Genomic DNA, 23,869 nt, shown 5'->3' on the forward strand with positions numbered 1-23,869 from the left:
TAGGAGTTCCAGGTGAACTTTTATCCACGAGTCTCTCGGGCAATCTGCCACAAGGAATTCATTACAGTATTGCCTTTAGCCGCCAGAGGCCGCGCTCCCTTCCCCTCCTCTCTGCAGGCTTTAAGCGCTTTCACGCGCTCAAAGCCCCGCCCCTAACCCCGCCCCCGAACCCTCCCCCCTCCACGTTAAAACACTGTCAATAAGTTGAAACTGAAAAAAAGAGAAGTGAAACTGAAACCCAGCGAGTTCAAACTGAAAAAACGTGAAACTCGAAAAAAAAGAGAGAAAGCGTTAAAAAAAAAAAAAAAATGCAGATTGGCATTGAAAAAGACATAATAAAAAAAAAATATGGTGAAAGAAAATAGTGTTTTTTCAATGTTTGTATTTTATTTTTCAATACAACCTTTAACAATGCCAATTCTTGTTTCACAATGCCAATACTTGTTTCAATGCCACTGCAGCTTTTTCTACAATGATACCAAATCTTATTGACAGTGTTGTGGCTATATACAAATGTAAACATTCTTGGGAATTACCAAAACGAAACATTGAGTGGCCTGGAGTGCTTTGCATCGTGATCATCAATGACCATGAGTGAAATTTTAAGCAATAGACTCAACAAGTTCATAGTGGTGAGAAGTAGAAAAAAAACATTTTAATTCTCAAATATTTTGTCATATACCAGAGAAATCCTATTTGACATTACAAATTTGTTGTCAATAACAATTCAGCATTGCTCAAAAAAGAAGAAAAGTTGATAGTTTGATGTTGTGTCATTGCGGCATCGTAATTAGGAAACTCAATTGTGACAAAGAATGGGATTGGAAGAGGCGTGATTAGTGATTTGGGTCGACTGGTTTGATGCAAACATATGCTTCTTCGTCTGTGCAATCCGTCTCATCCCAAAGACCATCTGTCAGGAAAACAAAACAAAACAAAACATAGTCATACTGTAACAGTGTTAGATTCTCAGCAAACGTTATTTACCATTGGATCAAATGCTGCAGAATGCCAATGTTGACTATCACACATCTGTATTTATCAATATCTCCAAATAACAGCAGTTCAATTAATGTATGATGTCATTCAATAGAGCAAATTAACAGCTGGTTGAAACAAAATTTCTTTCAACTAAACGAAAAACAAATTGGAGGTCTTTTTTTTTTTGGCAATAAAGAAAAGAGGATTGCTGTTAGAAAGCACCTTGAGTCACTGTCTTTCGAAACCAGTTCGAAATCCTTGGGTGCTAAAAGACTCAGACCTGACTTTCAGCAATCATATCAAATCAATCACGAAGACAGCCTTTTATCAGCTTAAAAACATATCCAGACTGAAGGACTGCATGCTTCAAGCAGACCAAGAGAAGCTTATCCATGCTTTTATCTCCAGCAGACTCGATTACTGTAACGGTCTCTCAAAAGAACAGAGACAATTACAGCTCATTTAGAATGCTGCAGCTTGAGTTCTGATCAAAACAAGGAGATTAGAACATATCCCTCCAGTCCTTAAAGCTTTACACTGGCTCGCAGTTAGGTAGAATAGATTTAAAATTCTGCTACTGGTCTATAAATCACTAAATGGTTTGGGTCCTGAAAATATCCAAGAAATGCTGATTGAGTACAAACCCAGCAGAGTTCTGAGATCGACAGACTTGGGCCAACTAGTGGAACTCAAAGTTTGAAGCAAACATGGTGAAGCTACATTTCGCTGTTATGCTGCACACAAATGAAATAAGCTGCCAACAGAAGTGAAGTCAGCCCCGAGTGTAAATGCTTTTAAATCCAGGTTGAAAACTTTGCTTTTTTCCCCTCACACCTATGATTAAGGTCTTTTAAACAGTTTTAAATCATAGTTGTTGTTTTTTTATATTTTTACATGTTTTTTAGAGTTTGCTGTATAATGTTTTAACATTGTCATTGTATGTTCTTTTAGTAAATTTTGTAACCTACTTTGGTTTTCTCTTCTTTGTTCTGAATGTTGTTAACTAATGTGTTTGTTGATGCTTCTTTCCTTGTGTAATGCACATTGAGTTGCCTTTATGAAATGTGCTATACAAATAAACTTGCCTTGCCTTACTTATTTTACTTACCATCCTCATCAATTATGACACAATTTTCAACGCCAGGTTGTGGATTAGGAAAGTTATCGAAATCATCAGCTGAACCATCAGTCCATTCGAAAGTATTTGGCTGCAAAATAAAAGTCACAAATGGTTAAGGTTAGACACTCAATACTAAACCATCCATTTTCTTTAACCGTTTACTCCCCGCAAGGGTCGCGGGGCGCTGGAGCCTATCCCAGCCGGCTTCGGGCAGTAGGCGGGGTACACCCATAACTGATTGCCAGCCAATTGCAGGGCACACAGAGACAAACATGCACTCACACTCACAAGCACACCGAGGGACAAATCGGAGCACCCATGTATGTCTTTTGAATGTGGGAGGAGACCAGAGTACCCGGAGAAGACCCACACAGGCACGGGGAAAACATGCAAACTCCACCCAGGAAGGCCGGAACCTGGACTCAAACTTGCGTCCTCAGTACTGGGAAGCGGGCGTGCTAACCAGTCACCCACCGTGCTCAAACCTCCTTCTTTCAATGCTAGTGACAAGATGGATTATGAGTCTTCAAAAATTGAGAGTTTTTGTTCTCGAACACATTGATTTTCAATGTAAAGGATAGTCATACTAATAGTGCCATTTTTTTTTCTTTTTCAGTTGTTGCCATTAATTGGACTGGTGAACAAATCAAATCTTTGGGGTTACCTCAAGTCAAAGGTGTACAGTAATCGCCCTCAATCTATTGAATAACTTAAAGATGCAGTTTGTCAAGAAATTACTCCCATTCCACATGAAATGACCCGCTGAGTTATTGACAACTTTCGTTCGTGAACGCCTTTGACCGTGTGTAGTGTAGACAATTACAGATCCCATTTGACTGATTTAATTTTCAAAACCTAATGAAACAGAATGGCATTATATGTTCTTTTTGAAAATAAAAACACTTTTTTGTTTCTTTACTTTGTCTTCTATTAAACCTACAAATGTACAAATGTGTCAAATCATTTTACCTGACCTATATATATATATATATATATATATATATATATATATATATATATATATATAAGTTACTAAATCATTTCATTCTATTTGTGATGGTAAACATTACAAATTACAATACTGACATCTGGATAAACAAAAACAATATATATATACATGCCACCAAAACAGAAACAGGACTCAAAACCGGAGGAGGACTACTTAACGCTCACACAGGTAAACAAAATGCTACAACAACAAAACGAACTTTTCAATACACTCCTAAATCAACAACAGGAACAATTTAAAGGATTTGTTAAAATAATACTGGATTCAACTAATGCACGCATTGACAATATCACCAGAGAACTACAAGAAGTGAAGGGGAGTCTGCAATATACGCAAAAGGAGGTGGATGAGCTTAAAACAACTCAAATTAATCACATTGAAAACGGTAAAACCATGCAAACTGAAATGTACAAAATATGTGACAGTTTAATTATTTTAAATGATAAAATGGAATATTTAGAAGGACAGTGTAAAAGAAACAATCTGATTATTGATGGAATTGAAGAATCACCAGGAGAAACATGGACTGACACCGAAGATAAAGTAATGAAACTATTCAGAGACAAATTACAATTTCAGGAGAAGATAGAATTGGAGCGTGTGTATCGGACTGGCAAACGGGAAACTGGGAGGACCAGACCCAGGACAATTACAGTTAAATTTGAAAAATACAAAGATAAAACAAAAATTCTACAAAAAACAAAACATCTTAAGGGCACAAACATATACATAAATGAGGATTTTACTGATATTGTTCGAAAAAAACGGAAAGAACTTATACCAGAAATGAAAGCAGCACGGGAAAGAGGAGAGATTGCCTACCTAAAATACGACAAGCTTATAATTCATCCCCGTACAAGCACACCCAGACACTTGCACCAACACAACTCATCAATAAAATGAAGGAAGACACAATACACTTGATGACGAAAAGTTGACAAATACTAGAATGGAAAATCTATACCCAAACACAAAAAAATTACAAATATTTGATTATACGGAACATAAGACATCTGATCCAGAAAATGGCATTGACCCAGATAAATTTTTATGTAGTAACAACTATGACCTTGCCTGCGAGTACCACACTAATGAGCAATTCAATGTAAATGTAAGTAAGGATTTTCGTGCATTCTCAATCATACATTTTAATAGTAGAAGTCTATATAAAAACTTTACAGAAATTAAAAAATGCTTGAGTAAAATAAATAAATTCCAAATTATAGCCATATCAGAGACATGGCTTGATAATGAGAAAATAAGCGATATAGAAATGGAAGGATATGAATTGTTTACAATGAATAGGGAAAACAGAAGGGGAGGAGGAGTTGCAATATATGTTGATAAGGTTTTCAAATGTAGTAAAATTGAACATCTAACTACTACTGTGGATAATGTAATGGAATGTGTAACTATTGAAGTTCATATAAAAAATATGTCAAACGTAATTATAAGTTGTATATATAGGACACCAGGATCATGTCTTGATACATTTAACGATAAGTTAACAGATATCCTTAGTTATACAAATGATAAAAAATTGCGAATATTGTGTGGTGATTTTAACATTGATTTATTAAATCCTAATGGACATCAGAAAACAACTGATTTTATAAATATGATGTATAGTAATAGTCTATTTCCTGTTATTATAAAACCTAGTAGAATAACAATCGATACAGCTACACTAATTGATAATATATTCACAAATAAAATTGACCTTAAAATAGAAAGTGGACTCCTTATTAATGATATAAGTGATCACCTCCCGATTTTTGCAATTTTTTATGATTATTTTGATAAAAAAATGAAGCCGATTACTTACACATTTGAAACTAGAGCAAGAACAACACGCTCCATGGCTGCCTTTAAGTTGGATTTAGAGAAACACAACTGGTCTGAGGTTTATTCAAATAACGATCCTGATATTGCATATAGTGAATTTCAGTCAACCATTATTTCTCTATATAATAAACATTGTCCATTAATTAAGATTACAAGAAAGTATAAAGGTCCAAATAAGACATGGATGACAAAGGGGATACAGAATGCATGTAAAAAGAAAAATAATTTATATAAAAGATTTATTAAATTGAGAACTGTGGAAGCTGAAACAAAGTACAAGATCTATAAAAATAAATTAGCAAATATTATTCGAATAAGAAAGAAAGATTATTACTATGAATTATTAGAACAGAATAAAAGCAATACACAAGAAATATGGAAAACACTAAATCATGTAATTAAAAAAAGTTCTAAAAAAACAAATTTTCCACAATATTTTATAAAAGATAACGATATGGTAATTGATGAAATTTCTGACATAGCTAATAATTTTAATGAATATTTAGTTAACGTGGGCAGCAACTTGGCAAACAAAATCCCAGAGCCAAGAAACAAACGTGAAATAGATAAGAACATTGTAAATAATTCATCCACAATGTTTCTTAATGATGTGAATGATATAGAAGTATTAAATGTTGTGAAAACATTAAAAAATAAAAAGTCTACTGACTGTCTTAACATTGATATGACATTAGTAAAAAGTATTATAGAATATATTGTAAAACCTTTTACATATATTTGTAATTTATCATTTAAAACTGGTATATTTCCATCAAAAATGAAGATAGCCAAAGTCATTCCTGTTCATAAAAGTGGAGAAAGACACACGTTTAATAACTACAGACCAATATCATTGTTGCCACAGTTCTCAAAAATTCTAGAAAAATTATTTTCATATAGATTGGATAATTTTATTGAGAAACATAAGCTCTTAAGTGAAACCCAATATGGGTTTAGAGAAAAACGGACCACCTCAATGGCAGTCATGGAGCTTGTAGAAGCAATATCTACCGAAATAGATAATAAAAAATTTACTGTTGGGATTTTTATGGATTTAAAAAAAGCTTTTGATACTATAGATCATTCTATATTAATGAATAAATTAAAGAAATATGGAATAAGAGGTTTAGCTTATAAGTGGATGAAAAGTTATTTGGAAAATAGATATCAGTATGTGCAGTTTAATAATGTACAATCAGAACACATGAAGATCACTCATGGAGTTCCCCAAGGGTCTGTGCTCGGCCCTAAATTATTTATACTGTATATAAACGATATTTGCTGTGTCTCAAAAACATTGAAAAGTGTTTTATTTGCTGATGATACAACTTTCTATTGTTCAGGAGAAAACCTGAAGCAGCTTCTGACTACTGTGGAGTATGAATTGAATATATTAAAAAAATGGTTTGATGTAAATAAATTATCATTGAATTTAAATAAAACCAAGTTCATAGTTTTTGGCACGAGACAAATCACTCATCAAGTCAAAATTATGGTGAATTCAATTGAAATAGAAAGGGTGAATGAAAATAAATTCCTTGGAATTATTATCGATGATAAATTATGTTGGAAGCCACACATAGAAACTGTTAAAAGGAAAATGTCAAAAATCATAGGGATACTCTATAAAAGTAAGGATGTTTTAAACATGAAATCATTATATATATTATATAGTTCATTATTATTACCATATTTGACCTATTGTGTGGAATTATGGGGGATGGCATATAAAACAAATACTAACACCGTTTTCAAATTGCAAAAGAAAGCTATAAGAATTATTAATGGATCAAAGTATACAGAGCCAACACATCCACTATTTATTAAATTAAATGCAATGAAATTTTATGACTTGGTGGATTTTAAAATAGCACAAATAATGTATAAAGTTTATAACAATTTACTCTGCCACAGTACTCAGAAGTTATTTGAAATTAGACACAGTCCTTATGATATAAGGGGTACAAGTGTGTACAAAAAACCCAAAACAAGAACAAATATTAAGCAAAGGTGTGTATCTGTAAAAGGTGTTGATCTGTGGAATCAATTGGAAATTGCTCTGCAAAATTGTGATTCAATGCTGGAGTTTAAAAAAATGTTTAAAAGTAAAATTCAAAAAAATTATCTATGTCAAGCCAGTATATGAAAAATGTACATGTGAGTATGTGTAAGTGATCTAGATAGGTATTATGGTATATGTTTAGTAAATTTATGTATATATGTTTTTGGTAAATGTGAATAGGTTAAGTGCACTTGTGTATATATATATAACTTGGGTTATATATATCATTTATTATTTTATTATTATTATTTTTAATAATCAGTAAATGAAAATTGTATTAATAATGAAATAAGTTTAAATATATTTAGTAAAAGGGGTAGGACTAGATAAGTTTTTAACTTCTTCCTACTCCCTTTTGAACATGTAAGTTATGATTAATTGAATGATTATGTTATTGGGATTTTCTTCTATTTTGATTGTTGTTGTTTTTTGTTTTATCTCTGCTGTTCATTTGTTTATATGTTCAAAAAAAAAATAATAAAAGGAAAGGATATATATGAATCTGTAAAGTCGATTATTGCGATTTTTTTTTTAATTTAGAAAATACTAATCAATAAACTTGTAAATGTACACTGTAAGATTTGTATGATAATGTATTGAACTGATCTTTCATATTTGAACAGGATTAAAATAAATATTAAGGCTGAATTTTCCATTAACTCATTTGCTCCCAAAACCGAATACATTCTTTCTATTTTAAATATCACCATGTTCCCAAAGACACATTTATATGTGTTTTTTTTATATATATATATATTTTTATGCTAGAGCATACAGAAGGCTGAAGTGAAGAGGGACACTTGGAGAATGGTAGTTATTACAAAAATGGCCAGCAGGTGGCAGCAGAATATAAGAGATAACCCAGGGCCATGTTGCAATAAGCTCTTTTCCCCCACTGTTTGAAACAGATTTGAATCTGTTTGAATTATGATGAAACGTAGCTATATTCTAATGCTAATTGCTGCAAAACGGAAACAGATAGAAATATACTTTTTTTTCCTAATGAAAGAAGAGACTCTAATTCTTCTTTTGGTGGGTTCCATGTGAGACAATATAATAGAAGACAATATTCTGTCGGCCTTGCAAAATCAGTCCAAATCCAGTAAGACAGCAGGGAGTGAAGTGGGTTGCTTCACTCAAAATGGCCGCCAGTCATTGAGTTCAGATAACATTCTTCCATTCTTACAGTGTGAAACCCTAACCCTTTTGTTGACTATTTCCATCACAAATGGATTTTTAAATATCGAAGAATTGTGCACTGCTATATCGTGATATATTGCTAAATCGATTTATACCGATTAGGCAATCGATCGATTAATCGAAGTAGTAAAGCATTTAATAAATGTTTACATATGCCGTAAGTCATTTCTTCCCATTTTAAATTATGGAAACAATTAATTGATTAGAAAAAGCACGATGAGCGTGTGCAGTGGATAATTTTTTTTGAAGATGTCGTCATAACATTAAATGTCGAAAAAATTAACACATAACAGGTGCGCTTCAAATTTAGCTGGCAAAATATGTTGGGGGGAAGCCTTTTTAAGTCACTGATTAATCATGATTAATCAAAATTCTAAGATGTGATTAATATATATATATATATATATATATATATATATATATATATATATATATATATATATATATATATATATATATATATATATATATATATATATATATATATATCCATCCATCCATTTTCTTGACCGCTTATTCCTCACAAGGGTCACGGGGGCTGCTGGCGCCTATCTCAGCTGGCTCTGGGCAATAGGCGGGGGACACCCTGGACTGGTTGCCAGCCAATCGCAGGGCACACAGAGACGAACAATCATCCACACTCACACGCACACCTAGGGACAATTCGGAGCGCCCAATTAATCTGCCATGCATGTCTTTGGAATGTGGGAGGAGACCGGAGTACCCGGAGAAGAGCCACGCGGGCACGGGGAGAACATGCAAACTCCACTCAGGAAGGTCCGAGCCTGGACTCGAACCGGAGACGTCAGAACCACTCGACTATCGTGCCACCACATATATATATATATATATATATATATATATATATATATATATATATATATATATATATATATATATATATATATATATATATATATATATATATATATATATATATATATATATATATAATATATATATATATATATATGTGACAAGATTCAAACAGGACACCTCTCATGTTGTTTCATTGTTCCAAGTAAAGTATGTGTATTTTTAAAGACCTGATGTCAGACATTTGGGCATTTTATAAAAGGCATTTACTGTCATTCGATCATTGTATCCAATCCAGGCTTCAATATCGTCAATTGGAAGAAGTCCTTGAACAAATATATTTTCCAAGGGACTGTGAATGGAGACCAGATTCCCACCGAGGATTTCACAGACGGCCTGATGGGAAAGAGAGAAGATTTGATTTCACTTAGGCAGATCCACCAGACACTTTTGATCAACAGACATGGATACTGATTGTAATAGCAGTGAACTGGTTGGGAACCACAGTATGTACATCACACAAATATTGTCTACCATACCTGTGCATCATCAAAGTCTCTTTCTTCCGCTTGGAAAATGTAGCAGTTACAATTAAACTGGGTCCAGCCAGTGGGGCAGTTGTTGATGGCTGTGTCTTCTTTACAACATAATAAAACAAAACAAAAAAAAGCCGGTCAGTCAAATCTGATGTCAAAAAGCTGATAAAGTGTTCATTTAAAAACAATTATTGAGGTATATCTACTAACTTTTCCAAAAATCGAAAGAGAAAGACCACTGCAAAGAACAAAAACACATTGTTAAAATTGGACAGGAGAATATCGACACAGATGAAATCAAATACAGGTATAGCAGACACCATGAGAAATACATCTTTAATATTGTATTTATGTTGTATATTTAAGTCAGTGAGTGCGATTTTGACTTACGACTCCATGCAGCAGTCCACTGAACACGCAAAACAGGAGCAGCGAGTGAAAAGCAAATGCCATCTGTAGAATGACAAAAAAAACAAAAAAAACAAAAACACAAACAAACGTTTCCAATAATAAATATTAGCATTACACTTACATCTCATATTGTGAGACAAAAATACCAAAAATGCTCAAGATCACAAGTTTGGTGGAAAGTTGTGTGAAGTTACCTTTGCAGCCGTTTGCCTGAGTGCTGATGACGATGTTTCCTTATATAGGCCTGTGCTGGGTTGGCAGTCTTGGAATGTTAAATGTGTCAAACCATGTCAAAGTCACATGACACATCAGACCAGGTCCCATAACAAGGAAATAATTTTCAGTCAAGTCTGTCACTCGACAAAAAAAAAAAAAAGAAGCTCTCATCAATGATATTCTATGTGCCAAACAGGTTTTGGACCAAAGTGAGTCATTGGGAACCCAAATTGTGGACTGATAAAGAAAGAGTTTAATAATTTGGAATTCATATGCAAATGTGAATGTGCAGTAGTGTATCTGTATTAAAATCATGATTACAAAAGTGTGAAACCCCCCCCACTAGAAACAAGTAGAAAACAGTGAGAATTGTGTAGTGGTCATACAGTGTCAAAATGTTAAAAAAAAAAAAAAAACATGGAGCATGAATACTTTTGCAAGATGATTATGTAAAACATTTCTTGTAAATCTATTTTTATTTACATTTAAATATTTCTGTTACTAGTCCACATGTTCAAAAAACAAGCACAGAAAAATATGGCTCATTCATTCAAATCATGTTTAACTTTTGTGCTGCTGGGAAATGAAACTAGAGACATCAATGAGGTTATTTGTGGAATAATCTCGAAATCGACATTTTTGGGCTGACCGCAAGATGGATTCGAGGCTCTTCCTGGGTGGAATTTGCAAGTTCTGCCCGTGCCCGCGTGGGTATTCTCCGGGTACTCCGGTCTCCTCCCACATTCCAAAGACATGAATGGCAGACTAATTGTCCCAAGGTGTGCATGTGACTGTGAGTTAGGTTTGCCAACCGTCCCTTGCAAAACAGAATCGTCCCATAATTAGAACTATAAGTACGCGTTCCGTTTTGAGTTGTCAAGGGACGCACTTTGTACCATAATACCGCGAGAGTCAGAAAAAATCCATAAAATGTCAATGAAATTAATTAACTTAAGTGCCCTCTATGTGACAACCTACGGTAAAGTTCCAAGGACTTCCTGCTCTGTGACCAATGAGCTGACAGCACATTCATTTAGTATGACGAAACGGAATCCGCTCATCTTATTGGTCAAGGTCATGTCGCTTGCGGAAGTAGCGCAAGAGAGCGCGGCAACACGATCGGGCTCAGGTGGCGGAACCGTCACTTGCCTTCGGTGCAGTGGTTGGCGTGGGTTCACTTCGCCGCGTGGGAGGCCATGTGTGTGGCTTACAAGATGTAAGCTTGTGTGCGTGCTGATACAAAAAAAAAAAACGTGATCGGTTGCAGCAGAAATGATTGCAAAAACACCGAGAGTTTTGGAAGCAGAAAACACATGGTTGAAAAAGTGTGAGAAAACATACATCCAAGACACTATACTGGCTGCTGGGGTACTTTTACCATAGCCAATGGTGGGCTGACTGATCTCAAGCAACATGCTTCCAGTGGTGGACACATATGGAATACAACAACATCAAAACTCGGGAGCCCAAGAAAAAAATGTTGTCCACCAGGCAACACCAGCGATAATTATGGTATGTAAGGAATGATTCTTTAACACTCTGATCAAGCTTAATATGGAAATGTACAATGGATGTTAGCGTTGTATGGAAAACAATAATTTTGGGGTGATATAAACAAGTTAAATTGATTGACAAGTATGTTAAAATAGATAATATATAAAAGTAATAATTGATAAATAATGGATAAATACACCGACTTACACTGATTACAAGTTAAAACAGGTATGTATAATGTTTTCTCTACATGCAGTTGATATGATACTATAAATAAATAACAGTAAAAAGGTATTTTCTAATTTAGGCAATTGATATACAACACTATAAATATATACAGTTAAAAAATGCTTACCCCCCTAATTTAGAAGTGATTGCTGCAGAGGTAGTCCATGTCTATCACATTCACACAATGTAAGCTGGTTTAAGCAATAACTCATCTGACTGTGCTCTAAAGGTTGACTGATCAGAACACTGAATGACGATGATAAAATAACAATGGGAAAATAATCTCCACATAATGTGACATTGGTCTTAAATTAAGTTACAGGATGAATGTTCTACTTATTAGTGTTTTATATGAATGTATACATTTTTAAGTTAATCAGAAAAGGTTTTTTGTTTGAGAGATATTTATTTTGATAAGTTATTTTGTTAGTTTGTATTAAAGTAAATTTCTGTATAACTTTTCCATGCGTTAATATCATTCAAAAATATGCTTCCTATTCAACTCGGGTTTAAATAGTCAAAAATTGTTTCAACTACACCAAATAAATAAATAAAATAAAAATCACGCAAGGTTGAAGGTAATCAGGTCGTTGTCGAGTTGGCAACCCTACTGTGAGTGGTTGTTCATCTCTGTGTGCCCTGCGATTGGCTGGCAACCAGTTCAGGGTGTACCCCGCCTACTGCCCAAAGCTAGCTGGGATATGCTCCAGTGCCCCTGCGAGTCTGCGACCCTTGAGGACAAGCGGTTAAGAAAATGAATGGATGGATGGATGGATGGATATTGAGATTTTGCGAGATTTGTTCTTACCCTTTTGATAGTAACTTGAACAAAAAGTCAACATACTATTATCATTAACTTCTGAATTCAAAATTAAGAAGCCCTCAATTTGTTGTGTATATGTAATAATACGATGAGATGTTTTTATTTGGTTTCACCATCATAATGGCCCAATGAGAGAATCCATTGCTACAAAGTGGCTCATGATAAAAATGAATTTGACATCTCTGCTTTAGATTTTAGTCGACTAAACTTACTGTAGAAGAATAGAAGCAAACCTAAATTAAAGCTACTGTCGTAATGAACAATGAAAAATGGACGGGTGACAAGCAATCAAACTAAGAAAAAAAGGATGGCACCAACAGTTAAACTGGTTTAAATGTTCCTGAGCGTCATCAAATGACTCTAATTATCAGTCTGTAGTTGAGAATCAACTTCTTTGTGTGATGTAATGGTGCAAAACTTGTTTGACACATGGCGCACCAAGTGCAATTACTCAAGTATGAGGAAAAAAGTATCACTCAACAAAGCACTGAATTTAAAAAGTCAACAACAACTAACAGGGTAAGCGCAAAGTTATGTATGGGTCATTGTGACTTTCTGGAAATGTTGAAGAAAGCACAGATTTATATATATTACTTGTATATATTTATATTTATCAGTTTTCTAAAAAAAATAAAAATAAAAATGTGAGCTCGAGTCTGCATGTTTTCACTGTGCCTGCGTGGGTCAGAAAGTGGATGGATGCATGTTTCCTAAATACTTAGAGAATCTTTAAAATGAATTTGGAACAATTTAACAATTAATAAAAACATGTGATAACATTATTAAAGTTATTTTGAGAAGATTTGTTATTTCAGCAGTGTGTATTGCTAGTCTTTCTCATTAATCAAGTCTCACAAAGTAACTCCCAGTTTCGAAAACGCCAGTGAACCCCGCTGTACATTATGCCGTTTCTTCAACCTTTTTGCCGAGAATTCCAACTGGTGTACAGTAAACAACCGCCCACTGAACAGCACAAAACAAAAGCCAGCTTTATTTATATAGTGCATGTATTTTATACACAAGGTATAACAACGAATTACATTTTAAAACATTTGCAAACAAAACCGATATTTAAAAGCAAACAAAAGAAATACAAAGTAGCTTACTAAAATTACGGTTATTTAGGAAAATTTGATTTTAAAAATGCTTTATTTAAAAAAACGTGCTGATAAATAGGTATGGGGGGGGACATCCTTTTTAACCTGTATTTAAAAGCATTGACACTTTGAGCTAAGTTCACTTTTGCTTGCAGCTTATTCCATTCACATTCAGCATAACAGTGAATTGCTGCTTCACTATGTTTGCTTTGAACTCTGGTCTCCACTAAATGACCCGAATCTGCAGACCTCAAAGCGGGTTTATATACAATTAGCATTTCTTTAACTTATTCAGGACCCAAACCATTCAGTGATTTACAGACCAGGAGCAGAACTTTTAACACAGCTGACTGGGAGGCGGGCGGCACGGTTTGGCGTGGTTAGCATGTCCGCCTCCCAGTATTGAAGACTCGGGTTCGAGTCCAGGCTCCGGCCTTCCTGCATAGAGTTTGCATGTTCTCCCCGTGCCTGCGTGGGTCTTCTCCGGGTACTCCGGTCTCCTCCCACATTCCAAAGACATGCATGGCAGGTTAATTGGGCGCTCTGAATTAGAGATCGACCGATAATCGGTCGGGCCGATAATCGGGGCCGATATTTGACATATTGGTACATATCGGTATCGGTCTGTTTTATTAATCTGACGGCCGATATGAGCGATCCATTTAAAACTCCGTCTTTTCGCTTCGAATGCAGCCCAGAGCGTCTCTGTCTGTTATGGAGTCCAACTCCAGCAATGTAACGCCCATAGCAGCATTTGGTTGGTTAGCCGTGCAAGAGCCAGAACCAATCAGTAGTGTATGCCTGTATCACAGTAGCCGGTCACACACGCACCCACGTACACAACGCGACAGACACATGCTTCGAAGGTAAGTTAAAAGAGAAGAAACTCCGCCGATCGTTTCACCGTGATAAGCTAAACACATTGAATTATGTTGTGTATTAAATGCACTATATGAATGGAGCTGCATTGCCTTGCATTGAATCCCCGCTAGCTAACAGTGGTGTGTTCAGCTTAGCATGTAGGCTAACACCCAGTAGCTAATTCGCTACTTGAACTACTCGGGGAGGGAATCACACACATTTTCACTTAAGTAAATAATGTTTGTTAGAAAGGTTCCAAATATTAACAGTTGTCATTATTATATTGTCTAGTTCCATGTTAAGAGTAGAGTAACGTCATTATATTTACCTCTCGTGACGCACACATTGCATTCTGGGTCACGTCCATTACTTGTTGCATAGCGGTTATTATGCAGTGAGATGCCACAATGACACTAAATAGCGTTTAGTTACTTTATATTGTGTTTATTTGTCGCACTGGTTTGCCATTGTGTGCCTTAAGCTTCGACGTCGATTTGATTGACAGCTCGTTGTGCACCTCGTTAAAGTCCGCTCCGTAACAAATTAAGTGTCTCAAACACCGTTTAACTACACGAACGTGTCCTCTTCCGTATGTTTGGCATTAGTAGAGAAGTGCACTAAAGTATAGTGTGCTTATTTGCTCGTTTTGTCTCTCTTTTCACGTCATGTCTGCCGTCATTTGGGACATTATCCTCTCAATGGATGCCACTAATATGTAACATCTACGGCCGTACACGGCTGCAATTAATGTTCAGTGATGTAATTTCGTTACGTGCATCATACTTTGAATAATGAGCTCATGTTTGGTGTGTTGTATAACTTTCTCGTGTGTTAGTAACTATTCATGTGGACAGCTAAGATAGTGCTTGTTAATGTGAATTAGCAATGTTGCAGCCCAGTTATTACTTAGACAAGTACATCTGTGCCATTAAGTGATACAGTACAGTACAGTAGTGAGAGAATAGTGTGCCCATATACACACACGTGTCTATAAGTGTAAAACACATTAAACAGCAGAAACTGGCAGCGGTCCACCGCAACAATGTCTGTTTAACCAAGTTATTCTTACTATTATTATAACCAAGTTATTTTACTCGACCTTTTTCTGCGTTGATTGGGGCATCCTAAGTGGCAGTAAACTACATGATGAAGTGTCTTTTGACAGTTCTCTTGTGGAGAGGAGTAGCATGATATTGCTGTTCTCGATTTAAGATCCTCAGCTTATCAAAACTGTCTATATGGTAACAATAACAATAATCATAATAAGGTCTACAAGAACTGTATGGTGTTCAGGGATGAATAGTTTTTCTCATGGAATTTTTTTTATTTATTTTTGCTGTAGTAATAAGTAATGCCACAGCTGATGCACATTTTGAATGACAGGGTTCCTCCTATTACTTCAAAATATAAAAATATAACATTTATAGAATAAAACTACAAGTATCCCAAATGCTATAAAAGGTAATGTCACATTGGCCCCCACATTTAACTCCCCCCGCCACCACCGTCTTATTGCAGATAGAAGGATGTAAAATGAAAAGTGTAGTGTGAGAATCCATTGTAAAGAACGGTTAGGGTTTGCATTATTCAAAAATTTGGTGCCAACATTTTAACTTTTACTGCAAATGAATATCGGCTTCAAATATCGGTTATCTGCCTCCTTGACTACCGATAATCGGAATCGGTATCGGCCCTGAAAAAAGCATATCGGTCGATCTCTACTCTGAATTGTCCCTAGGTGTGCGTGTGAGTGTGGATGGTTGATCGTCTCCGTATGCCCTGCGATTGGCTGGCAACCAGCCCAGGGTGTACCCCGCCTACTGCCCAAAGCCAGCTGAGATAGGCTCCAGCATCCTCTGCGAGCCTTGTGAGGACTAAGCGGTTAAGAAAAGGGATGGATGGATGACTGGGAGTCAATGTAAATTAAGTATTTAGGCCTGAAGCAAAATGTTCTGATCATTTGGTTCTGGTCAGAACCAAAGATGCAGAAATCTGAATATGCAAAAAATAAAAAATAAAAATGTGTGGATTTCAAGAAAGGCAGCGCACAACTCCAACATTTACGCCTGGTGTCTCACATTACATGTGCACAAAATGGGTCCTGGAATTTCCCGGGTAAAGTATTTGAGTGCAACCTACCAACATAAGCTTGATGGGAGAAAGTTCCCACCAGAAGACACAGGGTAATTTAGTGACAGTTGGTAAGGTGGTGGATTAAAGACATATTCTACAATGACTGAGTTTCAGTCATGCATTTAACATACTAAATACAATGTTGTGTACCGTTTTATGTTATTGTTTTGTCTCTTCTCATGATTTTGTCCCTGACATTTTTATAATTCCTGCGTAATAATTTGAAAGACTTTTGATAACTAGACTAAGTGCAATATCTAGAGAAATTGCGTGGGAATGCTGAAAGCTGAATGCTAAGATTTTAATACATGTGGAATGCTTATGAAGTAAATTGAGAGAAAAATTATGAAATTATAACCTGTGGCACCGAGCAGTATCAGACACCTGGCAAATGACGAAATGAAGTTTTATGTATGGAAGTGGGTGTGAAAAGTTCAATGTTTGTCCCATTGAAATGAATGGAGAACATTTGATATTGAATGTTAAATTGTGCAAATACTGTAAGTAATGTGGAATCAGACGATATATACCCCAGGAGGTTTGAATTTTTTAAGCTAGTTGAAATTTGAACAATGTAAATTGGAAGTATTGTGTGGGAGTTGTTACCTGGCAAAAAAGTGTGGAGAATAAAAATCACAATAACATTCCCACAATGATTGCGATGGACTAACGCAATCATGGCAAGATGTGAACCAACCAGTCTGATTGCTGTTAAAGCATATCCAGTGTATCCTCGGTTTATGAGTGAGCAAGTTTACGAAAAATTCAGTTCATGAACATTTTTTTTTTTTTTTTTTTTTTTTTTTTTAAAGAAATATGACCTTGGGTTACACGTCATTGAAGTTGACAGTATTGGAATCTCGTGGAAGACTCAGAACTTTGTGCTAATTGGTTTCGTGCTTCAGGTATGAACACCTGTCATAGAATAAGCCAGCACTGTTCATTGTGGTGTACTTGAATTACATGAGGCAGAAATCAAGGAGAGAAGGGAGCACATCAGTCATTTTGTGGGTGGGACACAATTGTTAGTCAAACAAAACATTCCGTTCCAGGTCACGATGAGGGAGCATCTAGCCACAACAACGAACATTTTCTTTGAGTCTATCAAACATTTAAAGCCATTTCATCATTTTCTCCATTCCAACATCCCATGACGTAGTGTATTTTTATGGCCTTTGTCCCAAAATGAGATAACTGAGTGCTTTGCAGATCGAGGAGGTCAGCTATTATTCAGTTATTGCAGAAGAAGCCAGAAATGGAAACACAAAACTGTTGCGTTTGTTGTGTCACTAATAAGGGCGCAAAGGAGTGTTTGCTGGCAATGGTAGGATTGAGAGAAATAGATGAAGAAGGCATGAATATTGCCATTGAAGAGCAGTTGGTTTCTCATCGCATTGAAACTCTTCATTGTTGCACCAGCTTATGATGGTGCAGCTGTGATGAGAGGTGCAGTTTGAGGGTTCCCTCCCAAATCCAGTCAAGCATCCAGAGGCCATTTATATGCACGGCTTTGCACATCAACTCAACTTTGCGATGTGTTATACCTCCATCCATCCATCCATCCATCCATCCATTATCTTGACCAATTAATTCCTCACAAGGGTCGGGGGTGGGGTTATACCTGTCAAGCAATAACAGAAGCCAAAGACTCATTTGTCAACCATCCCAGATTCAGACAGTTGCGAAAACAGCTGCTCCGTTTAGTTGTAAAAGACCCATTGAGTACGCTATTTGTAATCTGTGAATGCCATTTTACTGCTTTTCTTTCGTGATGGGTCCGGCAACACCGATGCAAGTTTGTAGAGGAACCCACGTTTCGGTGCGTGAAGCGCTTTGTGAAAACCACGTGAGGGACAGCCGCTGTTTTGCTCATCGCTACAAGTAGTGCAACAACTCTGTCAGGTTTCTGTTTCTGTGTAAAGTGCAAATCTATTGCAAGGCCTCTGCATAAGGAAAACAAATGTAAATATTAAATCCAACAAAAATCAATAATATTCCACAGAAATTGTAGATTTTTAAACATTGCAGATTATTACATCCTTGAACATTGAATAATAAACAATCCAAACTTCTGCATAATTAAGTCATTCACTGGACAGATATGAGATACAGGTGATCGGATTTTTGATCGGGAATAAAAGGCTTTGATCAAATAAGCCGATCACGTATTTTTTCACGAATATCGGCCGATTATGATTGGTGGCCGATCGATCGGAGCATTCCTAGTGTAGTTATTAAATTTCATCTGTGTTTACTCATTTTAACATTATGTACATTAACTAACCTGCACATAATTTTAAATTTGCCAGAAATTATTACTATTTGTGTCTGTTAAAAGTTAGAACTAATGATTAAATTTGTCATGGTTCGGTTCTCAGCCTGTTGTGCTTGTGTGTGTGTGTGTTCCAGTGCCTGCAACGAGGGGGGCGTTCCCCAGCTCCGCACCTGCAGGGCATTGACAATTATGGCTTTAAAAGGACTCCGAGGAGCACAGCACTTCGTCGGATTATTATTTGCTCACCAGTGTGTCCAAGTGTTCTCCGCGTTTTCAAGTTTGGTAAAGTCCTAGAATCTGTTTTCGTCCTTTAGTTACTCTGTATTCACGTGTGTATATCCGCGTCGCTTTCTGTTGTTTATTCCGCCTTTTTGATTGTTTCCGCGTTACATTTCGAGTAGTCCTTGCCGGGTGCAAGTGTTTTATGTTTGTCATTCTGTCCTTGCCTTTTGCAAGTGGTTTTTGTTACTTCCGTGTTCCTTGCCGTTGCAAGTGCTTTATGTTACATTCGCGTTCCTTGCCGGTTGCAAGTGTTATGTATTACTGTCGTGCTCCTTGCCTTTTGCAAGTGTTTTTTGTTAACTTCGTGTTCCTTGCCTTTTGCAAGTGTTTTGTGTTTCCTTCGGGTTCCTTGCAGTGTGCAAGTGAATATTGTGATCCGCGTAATCTTGCCTGCGAGCAAGATTTACTTCTTCGGTTGTTCAAAGAAATAAACTGTGATTGTTTTCCTTCTCTGAGCCTGCCTTTTTGGGATCCGTTCTTCTTCGACTCAGCCGAGTCGTGTCAGAATAATCCGACCATTGATCCGGCAGACTCGGAAAAGGTGAGAAGGGCCTTGGCCAGTCAGGGACAACGGGTCGGGCAAACCGAGACCACCTTGGCCGGTCTCCAAGAGGTGGTGGGCAGGCTTGCTCATCGGTGTGAGGAGATGTTCGGGAGGCTCGAGCAACTCAGTTCTCGCGGGGTGCACAACCCGGAACTTCCGCGTTCGGACACTGCTATGCCGGCGCTCCCGGTTACACATAGAGAACCCGTTTTGCCCCACCCGTCACGCTACGATGGACAGCCTGGAGGTTGCGGTCAATTTTTGCATCAGTGTTCGCTCGTTTTTGACCAGCAACCGTTTACTTACGCTCGTGATCAGTCCAAAGTAGCGTTCGTTATGAGCCTCCTGACTGGTCAAGCCGCTACCTGGGCTATGGTGGTGAGCAACGCGCGACCAGACCTTCGGTCCTCTTTTCCAAATTTTGTGGGTGAATTTCAACGCGTGTTCGATCATCCGGTTAGGGGGAGAGAGGCCGGGGGTCGGTTGCTAGATTTAGTTCAGGGGAAAAAATCGGTCGCTGATTATTCCATCGAGTTTCGCATACTGGCCGCCGAGAGCGGGTTTGGAGACTGTGCGTTGCGGAGTGTATTTCGTCGAGGACTGAATACACAGCTCAAGGATGAACTGGCAGTCCGCGACGACACGAGCTCGTTAGAGGGTCTCATTGAACTCACGATCCGTTTGGACAATCGGATATGGGAACGGGGCCGAGAACGCGCTGTGGAGCGGCATGGAGCAGCCGCGAACGAGGACATGTGCAGACTCTCCCTCAACGACGCCGCCGCCCGCACCCTTTCTGGACCGCCGGACAATGGAGGGGAGCCCATGCAAATGGGTGGTGGACGTCTGCACCCAGAGGAGCGTCGTCGCCGGTGGCTCGCTGGTGCCTGCCTGTACTGCGGTCAACCGGGGCATCGAGTGGCGTCGTGCCCAGCACGACCTACCCGCGACCGACCGCCCGACTGGGGGGCCGGGCCGATCAGCTCCTGAAGGCCGAGCCGGAAGCTGACCTGGGTAAGCATGAACCGGGGAGAACCGAACCTAGCCCACCGTCGGGGTCGTCACTTAGTGATAAACGGCTAGAATTGTCGGGGGAGCTGTCGGGATACGGGTTGAGTGTGAGGGTGAGTGCGTTGATCGATTCTGGGGCAGATGATTGCTTTATAGACCCGTGTGTGGTGGAAGCGTTAGGAAGCCCGGTAGAGACCTTAGAAAAGGTTAAAAAGGTTTTCGACCTCAACGGGCACTTATTGGCGGAGGTCCGACTGTCTACCGGTCCGCTGAACTTGAAACTCTCGGGAAATAATGAGGAAAGAAGGAGGTTTTTTATTATGCCGTCCCGTTCTGCGCCCCTAGTGTTGGGCCTTCCCTGGCTAAGAACCCATAATCCGGATATAGATTGGGAGAAGCCGGCTTTGGAGAACTGGAGTCCCTTCTGCCATGCCCACTGTCTGAAGTCGGCAGGAGGGACTACATCGGTGCCAGCAAGTTTAACCCCCGAACCGGTATGCCTAGACCACGTCCCCAAGGAGTATCATGATTTAAGCAAAGTCTTTAGTAAAGATCGTGCACAAGCATTACCGCCCCATCGTCCGTATGATTGTGCGATTGACCTGATTCCCGGAGCACAGTTGCCGGGGTCACGGTTATATTAGGTGTCCCAGCCGGAACAGGACGCTTTACGGGAATATATTAATGAGTCGCTAGCATCTGGTCAGATACGCCCGTCCAAGTCTCCCGTAGGCGCGGGATTTTTCTTCATCGAGAAAAAAGATAAGACACTCCGCCCTTGCGTCGACTACCGTGGCCTGAATGATATCACAGTTAAGAATAAATATCCCCTTCCCTTGCTCGACTCAGTGTTCGCTCCGTTACAGTCGGCCCGAATTTTTTCTAAGTTAGACCTGAGAAGCGCCTATCATTTGGTGAGAATACGGGAAGGGGGCGAGTGGAAGACTGCATTCAAGACACCACTCGGACACTTCGAGTACTGTGTCATGCCTTTTGGGCTGACTAATGCCCCAGCCGTGTTCCAATGTTTAATTAATGACGTCCTTAGAGACATGTTAAACACCTTTTGTTTTGTTTACCTCGATGATATACTGATTTTCTCACGCGACATTCAGGAGCATAGGCAACATGTCCGCCTGGTCCTCCAGCGTCTCTTGGAAAACCGGCTCTATGTGAAGGCAGAGAAGTGCGAGTTCCACGCTAAGTCTGTACAATTCCTGGGATTCATTATTGAGGGAGGGCAATTACGGGCGGATCCGGTAAAGACTCAAGCCGTGGTCGAGTGGCCGACTCCCAAGAACCGTAAACAGTTACAACGATTTTTAGGATTCGCTAATTTTTATCGTCGCTTTATCAAGGATTATAGCTTACGGGCTGCCCCCCTTACTAAACTGACGTCGAGTAAAGTACCCTTTAGGTGGTCACCTGTTGCTGATGAGGCATTTGTAAAATTGAAACAGCAGTTTGTAAACCCGCCAGTGCTCATCCACGCTAATACAGATTTGTCTTTTGTGGTCGAGGTTGACGCGTCGGATTCAGGAGTGGGGGCGGTCCTGTCCCAGCGGTCGCCAGAAGACGGGAAGCTCCATCCCTGCGCCTTCTTCTCCCGGCGACTGAGTCCCGCAGAGGCGAACTACGACGTCGGAAATAGGGAACTTCTGGCAATCGTCTTGGCTCTTCAAGAGTGGCGACACTGGCTGGAGGGCGCCAAGGAACCCTTTAGAGTGTTGACGGACCACAAAAACCTGGCATACCTTCGGTCAGCCAAGAGACTCAACTCGCGGCAAGCACGTTGGGCCTTACTGTTCACAAGGTTCAACTTTGTCGTGGACTACCGCCGGGGATCCAGGAACCAGAAGCCAGACGCCTTGTCCCGGATCCACGATGCGGCCACGCCGGAGGCAGGAACGGAACCGGTCCTACCCGCACATTGCTTTGTGGGGGCAGTTCGATGGGAGGTCGAGAAACGAGTCATGGAAGCACAGGAAGGGATTGCGTTTCCGTAGGAGTGCCCGGCTGAGAAACTGTTTGTCCCGGAGCCGGTGCGGGCCGAGGTCCTCCGGTGGGGGCACACATCACGAGTTGCTTGTCACCCGGGAATCAACCGGACTCTTGCCTTGGTCGGCCAGCGGTTTTGGTGGGCCGACATGAAGAAGGACGTCACAGAATTTGTTAAAGCATGTACCGCTTGTGCGTGCGGGAAATCGTCCCACCAGCCGCCGATGGGACTGCTGAGGCCGCTACCCATCCCGGCGCGGCCTTGGTCGCACATCTCGCTAGACTTTATCACCGGCCTCCCCCGGTCAAGGGGAAACACGGTCATAATGACAGAGGTCGACCGATTCTCGAAACTAACTCACTTTGTTGCCCTCGCCAAACTGCCGTCTTCCTGGGAAACTGCACAACTCCTCGTTCGTCATGTCTTCCGTCTGCATGGCATTCCAGTGGACTTGGTGTCCGACCGTGGCCCTCAATTCATCTCCCAGGTCTGGAGGAAATTCTGCAAGCTGTTGGGCGCCACAGTCAGTCTGTCTTCCGGATATCACCCCCAGACCAACGGCCAATCGGAGAGGGCCAACCAGGACCTTGAGGCAGCTCTACGATGTGTTTGCCTGCACAACCCGGAATCCTGGTCGTCGCACCTCTCCTGGATCGAGTACGCCACGAACACTCTGCCGTCCTCTGCGACAGGTCTTTCACCCTTCAAGGCGGCGTACGGCTACCAGCCACCTCCGTTCCCTTCTCAAGAAGGTCCCGTCGAACTGCCCACCATCCAGCATCACCTCCGGCGGGCCCACAAGGTATGGCGGGAGACCCGAGCGGCGCTATCCCGCTCAGCGGCCCGCAATAAGGAGATTGCGGACCGTCGGCGGCGTCCGGAGCCTTCTTACCAGCCAGGAGACAAGGTCTGGCTCTCATCCCGGG

The 23,869-nt window shown here is 39.3% G+C and overlaps 1 protein-coding gene across 1 annotated transcript; it reads right to left on the reverse strand.

Annotated features, from left to right (window-relative positions):
* Positions 1–627: 627 nt before the first annotated feature.
* Positions 628–10,966, reverse strand: LOC144016668 (echinoidin-like). Its single transcript, XM_077517998.1, has 8 exons — positions 10,846–10,966; positions 10,175–10,242; positions 9,960–10,022; positions 9,780–9,807; positions 9,573–9,670; positions 9,304–9,429; positions 2,090–2,189; positions 628–913 (listed from the first exon to the last, which is right to left on the reverse strand). The coding sequence occupies exons 1-8, from the start codon at positions 10,949–10,951 to the stop codon at positions 837–839; spliced, it is 666 nt and encodes a 221-aa protein (XP_077374124.1). The 5' UTR covers positions 10,952–10,966; the 3' UTR covers positions 628–836.
* Positions 10,967–23,869: the final 12,903 nt, after the last annotated feature.

Source organism: Festucalex cinctus, chromosome 3, assembly GCF_051991245.1.
Source record: "Festucalex cinctus isolate MCC-2025b chromosome 3, RoL_Fcin_1.0, whole genome shotgun sequence".
NCBI classification, from domain to species: Eukaryota; Metazoa; Chordata; class Actinopteri; order Syngnathiformes; family Syngnathidae; genus Festucalex; species Festucalex cinctus.

Coding starts and splice junctions, on each gene's coding strand:
- LOC144016668 (XM_077517998.1), bottom strand. CDS start 10,951: ATGTCTTTGGAATGTGGGAGGAGACCGGAGTACCCGGAGAATACCCAC. Junction 10,243..10,845: donor AGCCTCGAATCCATCTTGCG/GTCAGCCCAAAA, acceptor TAACATTCCAAG/ACTGCCAACCCAGCACAGGC. Junction 9,430..9,572: donor GAGACTTTGATGATGCACAG/GTATGGTAGACA, acceptor CTTTCCCATCAG/GCCGTCTGTGAAATCCTCGG.